This window comes from Chaetodon auriga, chromosome 19 (assembly GCF_051107435.1).
Source record: "Chaetodon auriga isolate fChaAug3 chromosome 19, fChaAug3.hap1, whole genome shotgun sequence".
Classification (NCBI taxonomy): Eukaryota; Metazoa; Chordata; class Actinopteri; order Chaetodontiformes; family Chaetodontidae; genus Chaetodon; species Chaetodon auriga.
In genome coordinates this window covers 22,760,001-22,780,000 of record NC_135092.1, presented here as the reverse complement: position 1 = coordinate 22,780,000, position 20,000 = coordinate 22,760,001, and the positions used below count along the sequence as shown (strand labels likewise).

General features: G+C 46.7%; 1 protein-coding gene across 2 annotated transcripts in view; it reads left to right on the top strand.

The window, feature by feature from the left end:
• Positions 1–20,000, top strand: part of gfra2b (GDNF family receptor alpha 2b) — a 72,092-nt gene that overhangs the window by 31,909 nt on the left and 20,183 nt on the right. For both annotated transcript variants that reach the window (XM_076758604.1, XM_076758603.1), the window contains 2 exons: positions 11,464–11,663; positions 12,358–12,545. In XM_076758604.1, coding sequence (XP_076614719.1) covers positions 11,464–11,663; positions 12,358–12,545 — 388 coding nt within the window. The remainder of the gene's footprint in view (positions 1–11,463; positions 11,664–12,357; positions 12,546–20,000) is intronic.

The window sequence follows — 20,000 nt, the reverse complement described above, 5'->3', positions numbered from 1 at the left end:
AGCATGATGTGAAGATCCACAGTTAGAGAGCCTCCGAATGCTCGAAGAAGATAAAGAGGAAACAAGAAGGAGGGAGAGAGGAGGGAGGGCGAGATAAGAGGATAATACAGAAGTGTGTTAAATAGCAGTGGCAGAAGAAAGAGCAGTGGAACATTAAAGTATGTTTCAGACAAGAGTGGCGCCAATTGATTGGAGGGGAAGGCCAGGCGTGACCGAGTGTTTGTGAATATGGAGCTGGATGTGTGTGTGTGTGTGTGTGTGTGTGTGTGTGTGTGTGTGTGTGGCAAAGGGACTTCCAGAAGTACTGAACTGAAAGTCAGAGCAGTGTTCAACTTCTGTGTCTCAGCGAGTGAAAGCTGGTGTGTATCAGCTGACCTGTGAGCTGAACACATGACGCACATACAATCAGTCAGTCAATAATAATCAATATCTTTATGATCACATGGTATGAAATATGTGTTGGTGTGTGTGGTGGTGATGAACCTTTAAGGAGCTTCATCGTGACTCCCAGCTCGTCGCTCATCAGTCGGACACAGACCTCACTGTTCGTCGTTTTCAGCAGACAGACGGTCAGAGAGCAGCTGGAGGACGTTTAGCATTCAGCAGCTAAGGAGCAGATGTTTCCTTCAGGAGCTGGAGGAGACCAAACCAGAGCTAAAGACTGGACGGACGTCCATCAGGAGACACTAACAGTCCACATCGATCATCATGTTTCTTCCCGTCTTTTGTTACACTGACTGTAGATCAGTGAAACCACTGGAAGCCACGTTCATCTTCATCGACACTCAAGCTGAAGCTGAAGTTTACGTATTTGAGAAAACTGATTTTACAATCTGCAGCTTCAGTGCAATTCCAGCTGACGCCTTTGAAGCCGTCAGAGAACAAATGTAAAGGGACGCCTGATGGACGTCAGGTCTCACTGACGTCTGAGAGTTTCCACAGTAAATATGTTTGTACGAGGACTGAAAATCTATCAAACCGTGTTTTATTGTTGTGAGCTGACGTCTCTGTGGGGGAGAACATGTCCACAAACTGACGTCAAAGCATGTTTGTGACCTCGACTCTTCTGTGTTTTCGTGGCTCTTAATCAGACACAATCACTTCACAGCTGATGATCAGACTCATCTTCTCTCTGCTCCGCATAAACAACTCTTCTTCCTCATCTCGCCTCAGTCTTCATCTTTAAAGGTCCGTCAAATCTGCATCCATTAGACACTCAGAGTCCGAAGCTCTCAAACTCCTCAAGTTCACTGATCGCCTCAGAGAGGAGAGGAGACGAGGAGAGGAGAGGAGGAAAACAAGAGAGGAGCCGAGGGGAGGAGAGGAGGAAACAAGAGAGGAGCCGAGGGGAGAGGAGATGAGGAGAGGAGAGGAGGAAACAAGAGAGGAGCCGAGGGGAGGAGAGGAGGAAACAAGAGAGGAGCCGAGGGGAGGAGAGGAGGAAACAAGAGAGGAGCCGAGGGGAGAGGAGATGAGGAGAGGAGAGGAGGAAACAAGAGAGGAGCCGAGGGGAGGAGAGGAGGAAACAAGAGAGGAGACGAGGGGAGAGGAGATGACGAGAGGAGAGGAGGAAACAAGAGAGGAGCCGAGGGGAGAGGAGATGACGAGAGGAGAGGAGGAAACAAGAGAGGAGACGAGGGGAGAGGAGATGAGGAGAGGAGAGGAGGAGGACGGGTTGAGCGTTTAGGTGGAGTCAGGTCAGGTTAAAAGGACACTTCACTGCTCTCACTTCACCCACAGCAGCTTCAGCTGACGCTTCGCCTTCACCTTCACGTCTGCTGTCAGTGCTTACCTTTGATCACCTGACTCCTCCATGTTAACTGACACTGGAAGAACTTTCAGGTCAGGGTTAATGACTTACGTGTTTTCCTTAGAGGATGTCTTTACCTTTAAGTTCTGTCTGCTGCTCTTCTTCTAAGTCACAGTGAGATTAAAACATTGCTTTCAGTCCCTCGTGTGTGAGAAGACACTCTGCGCTCTTTGGGGATTAACGGCGAGTTAACGTGTCGCGCCGTCCCGAACGTCCCGCCAGCCTTTGGATTGAGGGTGAAATGAGTTTTCCTCTGTGAGGACTGAGGCAGCGGCTTTGGGCTCTCTGTGTAATCTGGAGGTAGATTGTGTAGATGTGGTGGACATGAAGACGCGGCGTGCACACGTGACCCTCCGTCGCTTTGAAAACATCCTCCATGATGTCGCCGATGCCACGTTCATACACGCTGACGACAGACTGAAGACAACAACACAAATTTATGGAAAATATGTGTAAAGCCGTTTGATTTTAATGGGCTAGATTAGGATTAACTGTGGGATTAGGTTTGGATTAGGATTAGCCTGATGCTACATGATGCATCCTGAATGGAGTTTCAGCTTCATGTGAGTTATTATGAGTCTTCTGATGAAATCATGAACCTGGTTTTTAGAACGATTCTCAATATTCATGAATTTGACGAAAACACTGTAAAAAATGTTTTGAGGCAACGACATTGAAGAAGATTTGAGTCCATTTAGTGACTGTGTGTTCGTCCGACTGAATGTTTACCTTTCTTCACTGTCACGAGGAGCAAACGAACCAATCACAAGACGCCGCCAGTGTATCTGAATCCAGGACTTCCTCCACGCCGTCATGGCCGACGATGACGACGTTGCTCACCTGCAGCTCACCTGTGTGCACGTCTCTGCTGCAGCTGATGCTGACTGTAAACTCATCTCCTCTGCATGTGTACCGTCCAGACTTCAGCCTAACGAGCCGTGTGAACGTGCAGCGGGGGGTCATTCAGTATTAATCCTGCAGGCTACCGATGTCACGGGTCATAAACGTTCAGACTGCGAGTGTTTCTGACACTTCAGGTTCCTCAACACGAACGTTCAGAGACGGTTCCGTTTGATCGATGTCGTTTTTATCCAGTGAAGACGTTTTCAGTCTGCAGTCTTTGACATGTTGAAGTACTGCATTGTGTTACCTCGTAGTACTGCGCTGGTCTGCGCTGGGCTGTGTCGTTCAGCGGGTTCCAGATCAGCTGGGCCGGCGTCCCCCGTGTGTCACTCCTCATTCTTCTCTCTAACAGCCTGATTTTTGCAGAAAACACACAAACCTGGCAGCCCTGCAGAGAAGCAGCACACACACTGCGTGCACCTGCAGTGAAGAGGTCCCTCACCTGAGGGACGAAAACACCTGAACACAAACCCAGAAGAAGAAAGTCTGTGCTTTCCCTTTAAATGACGAAGGCTTCAGTGGGTCTGTTTGGTGAGGGGGGGCTCACAGAACACCTGTTCAGGTGCTGTGAGACGGACGCGGCTGTTTGTTTGGACGAGTCGCCCCCCCCCGCCTTCGGCCGTTCTTCACGTCTTCCTTCATTCCTTTCATTTGCTTTCTCTCTGTCACACTCGTCCTCTTTTCCTCTTTCCCCTCTCTCCCCCGCCCCCCCCACCCCCCCCGCCCACCTCTTCCCTCCAGTTCTGCTTTTGACCTTGTTAGATCGTGTCTCAGTGGTGTATATACAGTATACGAGTGTGTGTGTGTGTGTGTGTGTGTGTGTGTGATGGAGAAAGGAGTACACAGTGTTTTAATAAAACATTATGTGAGTGAGTGCTGTGTGTGTGTGAGTGTGAGTGTGTGTGTGTGTGTGTGTGTGTGTGTGTGAGTGTGAGTGTGAGTGTGTGTGCGGGCATCCACACACCCCAGGGCAGGGCTTTGTGTGTGGATCCTGTTGAGGTTGTGTGTGAGGAAGATAACAGGAGGACCTACGGCAGCTCTCTAATTGGCCCGCGCTCCTGCCCCGGATCCTCGCTCTCTCTCTCTATATATATCTGTTCCCTTTCAAACGCTGCCTCTTCTTCTTCTACTATCTGCGCCGAGGTAGCGCGAGCCAGGCCATGCATTAAAGACGCAGGGGAGAGAGGGGGGAGGAGGGGGAGAAGGGGAGGAGGGGGAGCTGGGAGATGAGAAGAGGTGCCTCGGGTTGTGAGGGTTAAACTGTGAGAGCGATGCTAACGGAAACATCAGCGTGGAAAAGGGAGCGGCGTCTGTTTGAAGACACTTTGGACCATGTGTCAACAATACTTCACAGTGAAGACGGATGAACGAATGAACGAATGAATGAATGAATGACCGAACGAATGAATGAATGAATGAATGAGTGAGTGAACGAATGAATGAATGAATGAATGAACGAACGAATGAATGAATGAGTGAATGAATGAATGAATGAATGAATGAATGACCGAATGAATGAATGACCGAACGAACGAATGAATGATTGAACGAATGAATGAATGAACGAATGAATGAATGAGTGAATGAATGAATGAATGAACGAACGAACGAACGAATGAATGAATGAATGACCGAATGAACGAATGAATGAATGACCGAACGAATGAATGAATGAACGAATGAGTGAACGAATGAATGAATGACCGAATGAACGAATGAATGAATGAATGAATGACCGAACGAACGAACGAATGAATGACCGAACGAACGAACGAACGAACGAATGAACGAACGAACTAATGAATGAATGAATGAATGACCGAACGAACGAACAAACGAATGAACGAACAAACGAACGAACGAACAAATGAATGAATGAGTGAACGAATGAATGAATGAATGAACGGATGAATGAATGAATGACCGACCGAACGAACGAATGAATGAATGAACGAACTAATGAACGAATGAATGAATGAATGAATGACCGAATGAATGAATGAATGAATGAATGAATGAATGAACGAACTAATGAACGAATGAATGAATGACCGAACGAATGAATGAATGAATGAATGAATGAATGAACGAACAAATGAATAAATGAATGACCGAACGAATGAATGAATGAACGAATGAACGAATGACTGAATGACTGAATGAACAAATGAATGAACGAACGAACGAACGAACGAACGAACGAATGAATGAACAAATGAACAAATGAATGAATGAACGAATGAACAAATGAACGAATGAATGAACGAATGAATGAATGAAAGAATGAATGAACGAACAATGAATGTCGTCCAGATGGCTTCAGAAGTCTGTTTGTTTGGTCTCTGCTGAATAGAAATTTGCTTTACTGTGTTCTTGATTTTCTGTTTTCTGTTTCTGTTTCTGTTTTCTCTGACGTTCAGCTCAAAACCCGAGTCTGTAAATGACTCTGATGATGACCTTCGTCCCATTTTACAGCGTGTATGACAGCAAGACAGACGAAGATCTGTGCTCAGTTCAGGTGTCGGTAATAACAGCCGGACAGTCAAGCGTCTGTGCTCAGTTCAGGTGTCAGTAATAACAGCCGGACAGTTGAGCGTCTGTGCTCAGTTCAGGTGTCAGTAATAACAGCCGGACAGTCGAGCGTCTGTGCTTAGTTCGAGCGTCTGTGCTTAGTTCAGGTGTCAGTAATGACAGCCGGACAGTCGAGCGTCTGTGCTTAGTTCAGGTGTCAGTAATGACAGCCGGACAGTCGAGCGTCTGTGCTTAGTTCAGGTGTCGGTAATAACAGCCGGACAGTCGAGCGTCTGTGCTTAGTTCAGGTGTCGGTAATAACAGCCGGACAGTCGAGCGTCTGTGCTTAGTTCAGGTGTGGGTAATGACAGCCGGACAGTCGAGCGTCTGTGCTTAGTTCAGGTGTCGGTAATGACAGCCGGACAGTCAAGCGTCTGTGCTCAGTTCAGGTGTCGGTAATAACAGCCGGACAGTCGAGCGTCTGTGCTCAGTTCAGGTGTCAGTAATAACAGCCGGACAGTCGAGCGTCTGTGCTTAGTTCAGGTGTCAGTAATGACAGCCGGACAGTCGAGCGTCTGTGCTTAGTTCAGGTGTCAGTAATGACAGCCGGACAGTCGAGCGTCTGTGCTTAGTTCAGGTGTCGGTAATGACAGCCGGACAGTCGAGCGTCTGTGCTTAGTTCAGGTGTCGGTAATAACAGCCGGACAGTCGAGCGTCTGTGCTTAGTTCAGGTGTCGGTAATAACAGCCGGACAGTCGAGCGTCTGTGCTTAGTTCAGGTGTTGGCAGTAACAGACGTTTTTGTGTCTTTGGTCTCACTGATTTCTGACTGATGGACGTTTTTGGCTGAAACGTCGCAGACACGACGTGGACTGAAATGAAAATTTGATAACGTGATGAAGCTGGAATGGCACGAAGCAGTTTTAATTAAAATGTCATCAGTGGCAAAATGAATACAAAAGGCTTTAAAGGGCAGACGAGTCGCATATTTTCTTGTTTTTCTTGTGCATCACATGATGTGTGTTTATGCAGAGGAAGGCAATAAACATCCAATAAAACTCCACAGGTGGAATTGAACTCATCTGGAGGTTTTATTGGAACTTTAATCAGTTCATAATTCATATTTAACAGTTAACGTTGAACGGCGTTGAACTCTGGAACGGATGGAGGGCGGTGGTGAAACAGACCTCTGGAAAGCTCAGTGAGGATCAGCTGTTCGTCCGCTGTGCTGGATGAAGTCTTTGGATGTCTCGATTTATTTCTGCTAATGAACTATTTCATGTCAGACTTCCAACAGGAAGCTGGGACATTAAAGAGAACGAGGCGGGTCGCAGCGATCGGAGCCGATGTGCTCGTCCTGACCTGCTCAGACGAGAGCTGCTGTGAAGTCTTTAATCTGCAGTCATTAAGAGCTGCTTCACACTGGAGCTGAGCTCAGAGCTCAGAGCTCAGAGCTCAGAGCTCAGAGCTCAGCGTTCAGCTTCCAGCCTGTTTCACTTCACACAATCAATAAGCTGAGATGTGAGGAGGTGTGCGCCGCTCCTCAGAGGCCAAACACGCTCATTTAACCGACTGCATGAAGGCGGGAAACACTGACGTGGCTGGAAGGGTTATTTATGGGCATGAAGCTCTGGTTTCCTGTCCGCCTCTGAACGCATCGCCAAATGATCTGCGTAACACGTTCTTCACAAACCTCAGCGGTACCAAACTGCCTTCATTTGGCTTTCTGGACGGACGCAGTTAAATCCTCGCTCCGCTCGCCGTGTTCACTTCAAAGTCTGCTCTGTTTGGACGTGCAGAGTCAGAAAATGAGCGTCTTACTTCAGCTGCTCCACTTTTACATCAGAAGCTTAAAAGTTTGAGGAATCTCGGTTCATATGACCTTTATTTAATCAGCTGTGGTGTAAAGAGTGAGGCAGCTCCTGCGGGAGGCCTTCACGAGCAGAGCGATGGCTCCCTCCTGCAGAGACCTGCTGTCTCTCTACAGGAACATCTCAAAGATCTCCTCTCTGCACGTTCTGAGGATGGATTTCATCTGTTCTCAGCATCTTTAAGAACATTGTGACGTCGGCCATTGTTCCGTGCAGGCGCCACAGGAGCAACGTACAGTGTTTAGTTTCATTCAGCAGCAGCTCTTCAATACAAATCAGCCTTTCCTGGAAACACACACTACACCACTGTTTATCTGTACAGCTCAGGGCTGTGTGTGTGTGTGTGTGTGTGTGTGTGTGTGTGTGTGTGTGTGTGTGGTAAGCTGCCAGTAGATGTTTGAATTTGCAGAAAAATATGTTCCACCAGAGGAGACTTTGTCAGTGATAATAAAATACTCCAAAACACTACAGTACGTCCTGTCTTATAGACTCACACACACCACGTGACTCTGTGTGTGTGTGTGTGTGTGTGTGTGTGTGTGTGTCTGTTGTCAGTGTTTGTATTCAGTCAGACAAGCTCCAAGGTTATCTGCAGGGGAAGCAACACGGTGTGAAGCTCGAAGTGAACACACTGATACTTCAAACACCATGATGCCCACACACACACACACACACGCACACACACACACACACACACACACACACACACACACACGCACACACACACACACACACACACACACACACACACACGCACACACACACACACACACACACACACACACACACACACACACACGGATTAATTGTGGCCGTATTCATATTTAAAAATATCCAACATGACGGACAGAGGTGATGACAGCTCACAGCGGTGGACTCTCTGTCACCTCTCTGTCTGTCTCTCTCTGTCTGTCTGTCTGTCTTTGTGTCTCTCTGTCTGTCTCTCTCTCTCTGTCTGTCTGTCTGTCTGTCTGTCTGTCTCTGTCTCCATAAGCGTCCATGAAACGTCTATAAATCCACTCTGCCTGTTTTTAGCTTTCCTTCAGTGATCCGGTCTGTACATGCATGAGTTCACTGCTAACAGGAGCTGCTAACTGCTAATTCAGCAGACATTTTGACTCACATTTCACACTGAGCTGATTAGAAAATAAAGAAGAAGAAGAAGAAGAAGCAGAAAAAAAACTTTACAGATTTAAACGACACACAGAGATGTAATCCCAGACTCTCACTGGCTCTTCATGTTGTTCTGCAGTGCAGATTCATAACAAATTTGCAGTTAATCAAATTAAATCTAATCAGCTGACACACAGTAACTCAGGGGCCTTTGGGGCTCCGAGGGGCCCGGAGCAGTTTGGTAATCCTCCCTCGGTTAACCATCCAGAACCGTGATGAAGACTGTTTCAGTGCTGGCATCGTGTCCTCTTCCTGTTTCCAGACATGTTCAAAGTGACGTTATGTTATCAGTCTAACGTCACGATTTCACATTTTATTCAGGTGAAAAGAGCTTTTTTTGAACAGGAAGTGTTTAATGTCTCTGCCCTCGAACAGAAGACGTCTGCTTTGAGTGTATGACTGAAACAATGCAGGACGAGGCTGCAGAGAAACGTCATCCATGGGTCAAGGTTACAGCTGTCTTGTCCATCAGATGTGTGGATTTGAATTTAGTGACTGTTCACTCTTGACGTGACGTTCGCACGTGTGAACACATCCCTCTGCAGCGTCGCCCCTCCAGCAGAGATCTTCTTCTTCTCTGCAGACGTCGCCTCGAAGGTGCTCCGCTCGGCTCCTCAGCTCCGTTTGTGCTGCTGAGGATGGAGGCTGTGGATGTGTCATGTGACCTGTCCATCGTGCACTTTGGGCTAAATGCTAACATCAGCACGTTAACATACACAGTGACAATGCTAACATGCTAACGCTTTGTTCAAGTAGATGTTAATACTTCACATATCTCCACGATCACAGGAGGTTCACAGACGACCTGGACGTTGACCATCTGTCCCTGTAATGTATTTCAGCCAATGAGCAGAGATCAGTTCCACACATCTGCTCTCTGTCGGTTTGTTACGGCCCTCTGAAGCTCCACCTAAGATGTTATCGGCTCGTAGCCTGTTATCAGTAAACACCTAAACACCGCTATCACATGTCCGCAGCTTGACTGACTCAGGATCAGCTGGTCCGGCAGGGTTTCCTCTCAGGTATTCTGTCTGTGGTGATATCTGTTGTATTTAACAATAGTGAGGTCACATCCTGTTTCATGCTTCTACGTGAACATAATGTCACAATGTGAATGTGATGAAGACATAAATGTGTTCCTTGATCCACTGATGTGCTGCACTGCAGGCCACAGGCTGGACCAGTCAGTCCAGCAGGACTGTGAATGACACAGACACTGACGGTAGCTCCTGATAATCCTGCATGTTCCCACTGCTCCAGGTAAACGAGGCCACCAAATGATGGAAATTAATGTGAACTCTTCATCCAGTAATGAGCAGATAATGTGCTCCGACCAGATGTGAAAGCATCTGAATGCATGCAGTAATATTTTCTCCCCATCTAATTTCACTGGTCACCCAGTGGACAGAACTGGCCTCAAAGTGTTTCTTCTCAGATTCATAATCAGGTCAAATCAGAACACAAGGACGTCAGACACTGTGTGACTCCATGAAGCTCAGACAGACTCCACTGAAGCTCTGCATTCGAGAACAGAAAGATCAAACACATGGACAGATTATGAGACAGATTATGAGGCAGATTATGAGACAGCCGAGTCCTGAGTCTCACACGAAGGAGAGAGACACCAGACTGAAAGAAGCAAACAAAATCAGCATTTGGAGTCATTAGGTATCACTTTGTTGTCACTTTGTGTCTCTTTGTTGTCACTTTGTGTCTCTTTGTAGTCACTTTGTGTCTGTTTGTGTCTCTTTGTTGTCACTTTGTGTCTCTTTGTAGTCACTTTGCGTCTCTTTGTTGTCACTTTGCGTCTCTTTGTTGTCACTTTACGTCTCTTTGTAGTCACTTTATGTTTCTTTGTAGTCACTTTACGTCTCTTTGTTGTCACTTTACGTCTCTTTGTAGTCACTTTATGTTTCTTTGTAGTCACTTTGCGTCTCTTTGTTGTCACTTTGTGTCTCTTTGTAGTCACTTTGTGTCTCTTTGTAGTCACTTTGCGTCTCTTTGTAGTCACTTTGCGGCTGCAGTCCTTTCCTGTCACTTTGTTGTCCTTTTCAGTCTCTTAATGGCTGCTGTGCATCTCTCTTTGTGCTCACTAACAACTCGAGCTTTTAAAAAATGGATAAGTTAAAAACACAAGCCAGATTTCTCTGAAGGCTGCAGAACATCTGTGCTGCTGCAGTTATTATCAGACTTTCCACAAAACATTCTTCACTGTATATCTCAGAAAAAGGTTTCATGCTGACTCTAAGTTAGCTCAGTTCGACATATTGATTTTCAAATGGAGTTTCCAGATTCAATTAAACTGAATACAACTTTATTTATTTCTGAAAGGGCAGCTGTTTGTCCCCCACATCAACACATACACAACATGTGGGACTGACGATAAACACAGAACATTTTTGAAAACATGCACAAAGTGATGAAGTGAAACTAAACAGTCAACGCAGTGACCGATGATCCACTCACAGTGGACGATCAGTGGACGTTCACTGGACAATCAGTGGACGATCAGTGGACAGTCAGTGGATGATCAGTGGACGTTCACTGGACGATCAGTGGACGATCAGTGGACAATCAGTGGACAGTCAGTGGACAGTCAGTGGACGATCAGTAGACGATCAGTGGATGATCAGTGGACGTTCAGTGGACGATCAGTGGACGATCAGTGGACAATCAGTGGATGATCAGTGGACGTTCAGTGGACAATCAGTGGACGATCAGTGGACGATCAGTGGACGTTCACTGGACGTTCACTGGACAATCAGTGGACGATCAGTGGACGATCAGTGGACGTTCACTGGACGATCAGTGGACGTTCAGTGGACGATCAGTGGACAATCTGTGGACGATCAGTGGACGTTCACTGGACGATCAGTGGACGTTCAGTGGACGATCAGTGGACAATCAGTGGACGTTCAGTGGACAATCAGTGGACGATCAGTGGACGTTCACTGGACGATCAGTGGACGTTCAGTGGACAATCAGTGGACAATCAGTGGACGTTCAGTGGACAATCAGTGGACGATCAGTGGATGATCAGTGGACGTTCAGTGGACAATCAGTGGACGATCAGTGGATGATCAGTGGACAATCAGCAGAGCAGATGGTTTCATATTGAACACAGAGCGGAAACAGCTCAGAGTTTCTGTCAGTGACGCCGTCTTTAACTGAATCTTCTTCTTCTCCTTTTGTTCAGATTCGTCGTTGTCAAAGATGAGCCCCTGCTCTGAAGCTGGGAAACCCTGTAACCCCTGTCTGGACGCAGCAAAGGCTTGTAACCTGAACGAGACGTGTAAACGTCTACGATCCGCCTACAACTCTATCTGCAGCAAGGCCACGCCCCCACAGCCCTCTCTGGCCAATCAAGAGCCATGCAGTCGGAAAAGATGTCAGAAGGTCAGTGCACAATCTTTTTTTAATTTCCATTTGGATTAATGATAAATACTAACACGTTTATTCACTGAACTCATTTTCAAAGTATTTCCGAGCTTCACGTTTGACACAGAATGAAGATTGTATGTGAGGAAATATTGAAACACGTTGGAGTGAAACACGTTTTCCTCCTCCGGCAAGATTATGGCTGTAAAGAGATTAAATGAATCAAATAAGTGTGAAGAAGAAAACCTGCAAGAAGGAAAAAATCTAAATTCAAGTCAGCTGAGGAAAGTGCAGCTCAGCGTCTGTCTTCTCAGATACGAACACAACTGACCAGAAACAACACAACCTGTAATCCACTGCGATCTTTACAGGTTTCTGAGAATTTAAGAAAGAATAATACTAATAAATCACTTATTGTGAAGCATCTTTCATGCAAGAAACAAATGAATCACCAAGGCATAAATCACCTCTGTACTTCCATTTTCTGTATCTTTACTCTTGTTGTTTGTCTGACAGCTTTAGTGAATCGATGACGTTTCAGTCTGTTTCTTTTCCTCGTTTCTACCATCAGACCTTTCAGCTGTCGCTCTGGTTCTAGCAGTGACACGTCATTTCCCGTCCTCGTCGTGTCTTTAGCCGTCCTTTGCTCACAGATGTTTTCATCACCTGACCTTTGCACCTTCACCCTGAACTGTCGCTGTCTGTGTTTCAGGCCCTGCGTCAGTTCTTCGAGCGGGTCTCATGGGAGCTGAGCTACCCGCTGCTGTTCTGCTCGTGCCCGGATCAGGCGTGCGCCGAACGCCGCCGCCGCACCATCGTTCCCTCCTGCTCCCACCAGGAGAGGCACAAACCCACCTGCTTGGAGCTCAGACGCACCTGCCGCTCCGACGCTCTCTGCAGGTAAGATGCGTGGCCGTCAGCGGCCAATGAGATTGTGACCCAGTGGTTGATCCATTCAGACGCAGCTCTGGAAGGCTTCTCGGCTTGGTGCAGCTTGTTTCACTGATTATTATCAAAGAGGAGGAGGAACTAATCAGTGAAATCAGCTGCTGGAGGGTTTAATTGGACAGAAATCTAGAACACTCTTGGGTCTAAATTGCACGTTTGATTGATAACTGCTGGCTTTAAAGGTTAGAGAAGCTTGAAGTGGGGGAAGCGAGCGAGGACTCGCCCCCTCCTGCAGCCGAGGTGCCCTTGAGAAAGGAGCAGCACATGCACGATTGGTTGATTTTCTGCCGATAAATGTGTGTTGAACGCAGCGATGAAGGCAGGAGAGGAGGTTTCTGAGGGGCAGAGCTGAAGAACGGGGGGAGAAGGTTCAGATGAGGGTCAGTGCAGGCAGCACACAGGTTCAAGAACACCTGGAACCACACTGGAAGCCTCAGAGCGAGAAATGAGAAATGAATGATCGCCTTTTACCCACAAGTGGTGCTGAAGTCGTGAAAGGTGACGAGCTGAACGGGAACAGGATGTCGGTGAACGCAACTCTGCCGCCTCTGAGCGAACGGCGGCTATCAGCAAACAGACTTGATCCTGCTGAAGCCATGAAAAGCTCAGCAGCGCTTCCACGTCTTATTAAAGGAGGTGGAGCAAGAGCCAGTCAGACATTTCCTCACCCGTTAGCTAATGCTAAGCTAACAGTGTGCTGCCTCTGTCTGAGGCCATTCGTTCAGTTCGTCTCCCGTCCCTCGGTCGAACAAACAGACACATGATCACATAATACGATATTTTTTTGTCACTTTGCGTTCTGAGGAGGTGAATCTCTGACTTTGAACATGATTATTGATTAATGAAGTGAGGAAAGCGGAGCAGGAAGTGATGGAGAGGTGAAAGAAGGTGAAAAGGTGAAATCAGAATGAACTCTGGGAGCTGGCGGGCTCGTCGTGCAGCCTCTCATTCGCTCAGCCCGTCGCTCACATCGGATCGTTCGCTCGCTCTTTTTGATGCACACTTGCAGTATTTTCATGCGAGCAGCCTCGTGGTCAAGGCTGAGGCTCCAGAGCTGCTCCGACGCCATCTTTTTCTAAAGCGTGAGCGTCTTCAGCAATTACAGAGCTAAATGTGAATAATGAGTCCTGTTCCGCGTCATAATTCTTCTGAGAATTTCTCCACCTGAGCAGCGAGTGTGTTTCTGTCTGTCACTGCACACAAACACAAAGGATTAATTGACGTGTTTGAGACGTTCATCAGCCTGTGAGCGTCTCTGAGTGTGTGGGAGTCCGGCTCGAACTCTGATTCTGCCGCTCATCCAACTTTGTTTAGTGTACGGCTGAACTTCACACTGTGTAAGAGACATTTTCACTGCCCCGAAAAGGCTGGCCTGAAGCCAAAAGAGATGATCCACCCACCATCAGTGAGGACCAGCGTTGAGCAGCGAGTTTTACTCTTTCCAGTAACGAGCAGTTTAAGAGATTACAATCTCAAACTGAGTAACTCCTCTGCTGTCAGGGAGCGAGCGTCAGACTCAGGGTGGACGCTTTCTTCAAGTCGAGATATCGGTTTTATTCCACATGTTCTTCTTCTGTCCTTAACACCTACATTACCCACAATGCAACGCGAGCTGCTGACAGCTGGCTGTGAGACTGAGCTGTGTTATGCTAGTAGCAGCTAACGTAGCCTGGAGCCCCACAGCGACGCTGACTCAAGTCAGTATCTGTCTGCGATCGACAAGTTAAAGAACGAGACGTGGTTCAGAAAGACAGACGGCTTCAAAGAAACGTCCTCGTTAGTCAAACTTCTTTAGAACGAAGGTGAGCAGTGGAATCTGACCCACGCTGCCTGGCTACGTTAGCTGCTACTAGCATAGCACAGCTCACTCTCACAGCCAGCTGTCAGCACAGTTACACTTTATATTTCTTCATTTATTCACAAACATCTGTAAAGCTTCACAAGTGATTCAGTCCAAGTGGATCACAGAGAGCCTTTTCAGAAAGAACATATAGTTTAAGTAAGATAAGATAAGATAAGATGAGTTGATCCCTCAGGCTACAGAGTCAATGGAAAGACACAAATTCAGTGTGTGAACTGATGTGCGACATGAAAACGTTTCATCGTGAGCAAAAACAAACATACTGAATCTTCTGATACTGTGACGTTACTGCGATTAACTTAAAGTAAATACACATAAAACCAATGAATCTGTCTCCAAACTAAACCTTAACCCGGTTATTTCTGGTTTCAGATCAGATCGTCCGCTTGGTGTTCGTGTGTGTGTGTGTGTGTGTGTGTGTGTGTGTGTGTGTCTGTCAGTCAGCTGCGGTGTGTGTTTTCTGTACGATCTGTCAGACGCCGCCTCTCGTGTCGGCTTCAGGTCGTCGCGCCGCGACACACGCGGACAGCGAGGAGGGTGCTTCCTCCTCGCTGAGTACAAATACACACAGTACACACAGTACAAGTACAGCTCAGCATTTTCAGCTCTCACACACACTGACCAGATTTGTTATTATCATATATTTATTTAATCTATTACATTATATTACTGATATTCCCCGACGAGCACGAACTGGAAATGAGCTGCTTAAAGTCATCGAGGGTTCACTTTCACATTTTTAGAATCTGATGTTTTTGTATCACAGATTTTTACGTTTAATTCCTAACCTGATTGTATTATTAATGCAGAGCTGCAGCCAGCTTTTAGACCGAAGACCGAGTCTGAAACCAAATGTCTGATCCCGTTCACACACTCATCCCTCCCAAAATACTGTGAGCAGATAGTTCATGATTTACCTCAGAGAGATAAAGGTTCATGTTCCCTCAGAAAAGAGTCTGCTGTCATGCTTCACTTAGACACAGCTTTGCTTCACGCTAAATGCTAACATCAGCATGCTAAGGCTCTGTCAGTAAGCAAGGCCCCGTTCCAAGGCTGGACTTGAACTCATTACACACCTCAGTGGGATTTGTCTTCCTTCTTCCTTCTGGATCAGAACCCGGAGTTCTGGTTTCAGTCCGGCTCTGTTTCCACAGCGAGTCCAACTCTGAATCCTGAGTTCTGAGAATCCTGAGATAATCAGCCTTTTCCCTTCAGAGGATTCACACACGCACGCAGACACACACACACACACACACACACACACACACACACACTCCTCATTTGTGATTTGCTGCTGCTGGTCGAGCTGTGTTCAGCGTGTGATGCTTCTGTGTTTCTTGCTCACAGGAGAGAGCAGAGCAGATGATTCAGTATCTGAAAGTGGGAATAAGGCAGAGGAGGAGCCCTGCAGAGCCTCCAGACCACCGCAAACACGCCAGAAAATCCTAACGAGCTCTGTCCCAGATTCCCCAAAAGCCCACACTGTTTACATCCCACCTTCAGTTCGCTCAACAATGCGCTCGGCAGCAGGCGTCCGCTTCATGCGCGGAGCATGAATCATGTTTGATTGCCTGTATAAAGGAATCTAAAGCAGACTTTCACTTCAGCCTCCATTGCCCTCAGATGGAGGCCAGAGAGCTGCATAAACACGGGGATCCTGCAGGTCCTTTGGGTCTTGACAGCCTCGGAGGGGGTCTCATCTCCCACTGTGGATGTGAGCAGGCAGGAGGAAGTGGCTGCTCAGGGACCGCTCTGATTGACAGGAAGGGTAATTAAATATGGTCTTTGCCACAAGTAATGCATGAGAAACCTACAGAGAGCTCTAAAAGGTTTTTGGACCAAGGCTCTTATTAAAAAAAGAGTCTATTTGCATTTCAAATGAGAGCGCAGTCACACCTTTCACTTACAGCTCACTTTCAAAGAGGAGCGGAGATGAAGAGTTCGCTTGTTCCAGCTGATCGGAGAAAGGTCACAGTACTGAACAGCAAGCTAGAAGACAGTCAGAGACTCTAATTAGAAATCCAGAAGACTCAAACGAAGAAAATGTCTTTCTGTCCGCACAGAGGACGATTCAAGTCCAGATGAGACGAGCGAGTGTCTCGCCTCTGTGTCAAGGCAAACAGGACATTCATGCTGGACGAGACGTTCAGCGTCACGTCCAACGTGGAGAACTAGAGTTGGATGCCAGCCTCCATGTAACCATAGAGGACGACTCGCCTCCGTCAGCACCTTCATCACCTGGTTAGTGGAAGGTTAGTGACTGCTAACCTGAGGGCGTACGTGGACGGGACAGCAGCGTCCGCGCCCAGCTGTTCCTGAGGTGATGACCTCATCACTCCCTTCTGTTTGGATCCCCTTTCAGGCTATTCAAATAACAAAACACACTATACCTGCTTAGCACCACCTGTTAGCATTATCATCACGAGCATGTTAGCATGCTGACGTTAGCATTCAGCTGAAAGCATCAGTACAGCCTCACAGAGTTACTGAAGTATTTGGATGAAGTGGTTTGGTGTAAAAGTCAGCGAGCTGCAGCTTGGATGCTTCTCGTCCATCTTGAATCAATATTCCATATTTTCTGTTGTTGAACTTGTTCTGGAGCTGCAGGCTGCAAACATGACTGCTGCTGAACTCAGAGCTGTTTCTGGCTTTTCAAGCAATAAATCTTAAAGTCTTTTTTACAATCACAGTTAGTCATTTGCAGATGCTTTCATCCAAAGCGACGTACATATGAATTCAGAGTTCAGTATCTACAGCTGCCCTGATTCATTACGTTTTGTTCAAACAGATAAATGATGGAAAGTGATTGATTTGATGAAGGACTGAAGGAAGTGGACTGGAAATGATGCAGGTTTCAAAACATGTTTTAGAAAATCAGCTTTGCAAATGTCTTGTGAGGAAGGAAAATCATTCAGCACATTCATCAGAGCTCAAGGATGCCGGCGTCTGTTTGTGTGAAGCGCTGAGTGTGAGCAGACTGTTTGTTTACATGAGAACTCCACAAGGGAGCTTTAAGTGTAAGCTGTTGTATGGGAGAAACAAGGCCGAAGCCTCGACGCTAAACATCCATATTAAAACAACTGTTCTGTGAGAATACCAGCAAACATCCAGCGCGCTCTGAAAAAAGCATCTGACCTCTGGTGGAGGCAGGGCGGTGCTCGTGAAGTCACGAGGCGGCTGAAGCTTCACGTGTGCGTCGTCGCTGTCAAAGATCATCAGTCTGAAGGTCCTCCTCTGCTCTCTGGAGTTACACAGCACAGTGAGCTCTCAGTGATAAGTTGAGTTATCAGGCCTCTAATTAATTCAGCAACACTCTCTGTGGCTTTATTGAGATGCTACCATAATTAAGGAAAAGCACAGTGGATTTGCTCGATGATGTAAATGTACTTAAATGGAGAAAACAACATTTATATTGCTTGTATGTGTTTGTTTTGTTTGTTTCGAGTGAAATCTTTTGAGGACTAACGTACATACATTGCATCACAGCGTTCAAGGTTCAGCTGCCGCTCGGTGACATAACGGTGATGCGTCGGCGTGTCGGTGGTGTTATATGTTGTTTTCATCCACTGAGACATGAAGGTGTGATGAAAGAAAGGTCAACGTTTCAGAACCGGCACAGCTTCGAACTGCTCGTGTCGATCCGCACATGCCTGATGATTGTCAGCGTTTCTGCTGCTGTGAAATCCAGAAGCTGCAGAACAAACATTGACTTGATTGTTTTCCTGACAGGAGCGTGGAGCTACAGGATACGGTGAAAGTGTTGCTGATTGCTTTAGATGTATTTCTGCTGCAGTCCTTTAATTATCAGAGATGTTTTCTCTGCTGCTGATTGATAACTGCTCCCGTTCTCAGCTCTGCTGGAATGAAAATTGTTGCTCATAAATTACTGAAAGTAATTTAGTGTAACACAGCATGTGAGAGAATCTGATTTTGCGTTTGACCCACAATTATCTCAGTCTGTTTATTTGTTAGTGCGTCGAGAACAAATTGAATAGTTGTATGTAACAGTATGTGTGAGAGGTCGTCCCACAGCAAAATGAAAGTGTGATATCAACAATAGTTAGTTTTAATCACTGCAGACAAACCAGCACAGAAGGCCAGATGTGTAGTCCGTGCTTCAGGTATGATGTTATTGGAGGTAAGGCAGGGTGGTCTGTGGCCTCCAGCCTCAGGGGGGCAGTGATGAGATGCCACACCAGAGAACTTACATGACAAAGTTGACTCGACTGGAATCATCATCGTGCTCTGGTTTCTAAAGCTGCAGGTCGTCTTTCACCGTGTTCATGTACAAAAGGTCGATGTGCTGTTTGCACAGTTCAACGAGAACAAGACGTCATTCATCATCGCCGAGCCGAGCGTTAACAGACTGAGTGTGATCGAACTCAGAGACCTTCAGTCAACCAGGACTTCAAAACACTCGCTGCTGCGTTTGAACATCATGATTCAGACTGTTAGAAACCACCTGAAGTAACGGCAGACGTCCGTCTTATTGGCTGGTTTGGTCGTCATTTCGATCTGCTGAACACTGGAGTCACCAAAGTGAACGTGGGTTTGCTAAAGCTCTGCCCTGTTCAGCCAGCAGAAGTAACCTCAGCAGGTGTTCAGGTGTTTCTCCACGTGTTGAAGTGATATTCATGGAGATGATGTGAAGTGTGATGTGTCTTTTAGTGTCAGCTCTAATGTGAGCCGCTAACGTTAGCACACCCAGGTAACCAGCTCGTAAACAAGAGTTACTTGACTTCCAAATCCAAGAGTTAGTGCATCATTTGCTAACTACCCTATTATATGAGGCTAGAGGTCACATTAGATATGATCTTGGTCAGATGTCTCATTTATAAGATGGTGCAAAGGATCCAAACTACAAGAGTACGTCTACACAAAAGCCTCAAACACTGCAAACTCAAACAGGTTCAGTACTCAGGAAGCAGCTTTGAGTCTGGAGAAGACCTCCTGTCTCTTCACTGCAGCATGAGGTCAAAGCCGGGTCTTTACCTCCATGTCTTCTGGTGAGGACAACGTGTTAGCATTAGCTTCAGCGTGTTAGCATGGCATCTTGTCAGTAACATGACATTAGCTAGCTAGCTACTGCTGCTAGTATTTGACAGTCGTCATTTCAGCTGAAAGTGACGGTCGCTGACTGGGAATGAGTCCAAAGATCTGTGTGATGAAGGTCATCACTGCGGACTGTTTGTAGAAAGATGTCTGGCGGAGCAGCAGTAGACCACTTGAGCTCATCTTGCAAAGTTAATAATAATTACCGCGGATGTGGATTCACATGAGATTTATTGCCTGAGGTGAGTTTCACTGGAAATCTGACAGGATGTGAAAGATGAAAGTACGTTTGCAGCGTGCGATCTGTAAAAGTGACTGTCTGTCTGATCTGGACGGGATTAAAATCACAGGGATGCTCCGCTAGTATTTAAATCATCTCACCTCCCCCCGTGAGACATCTCCTGTCCGGACTTCACAAACTGTTTGAAGGACAGTAGACGTCCTGAAAGTTCGGTGCTGAAAACAGAAAGTTGAAAATGAAGTCTTGAGTCTTG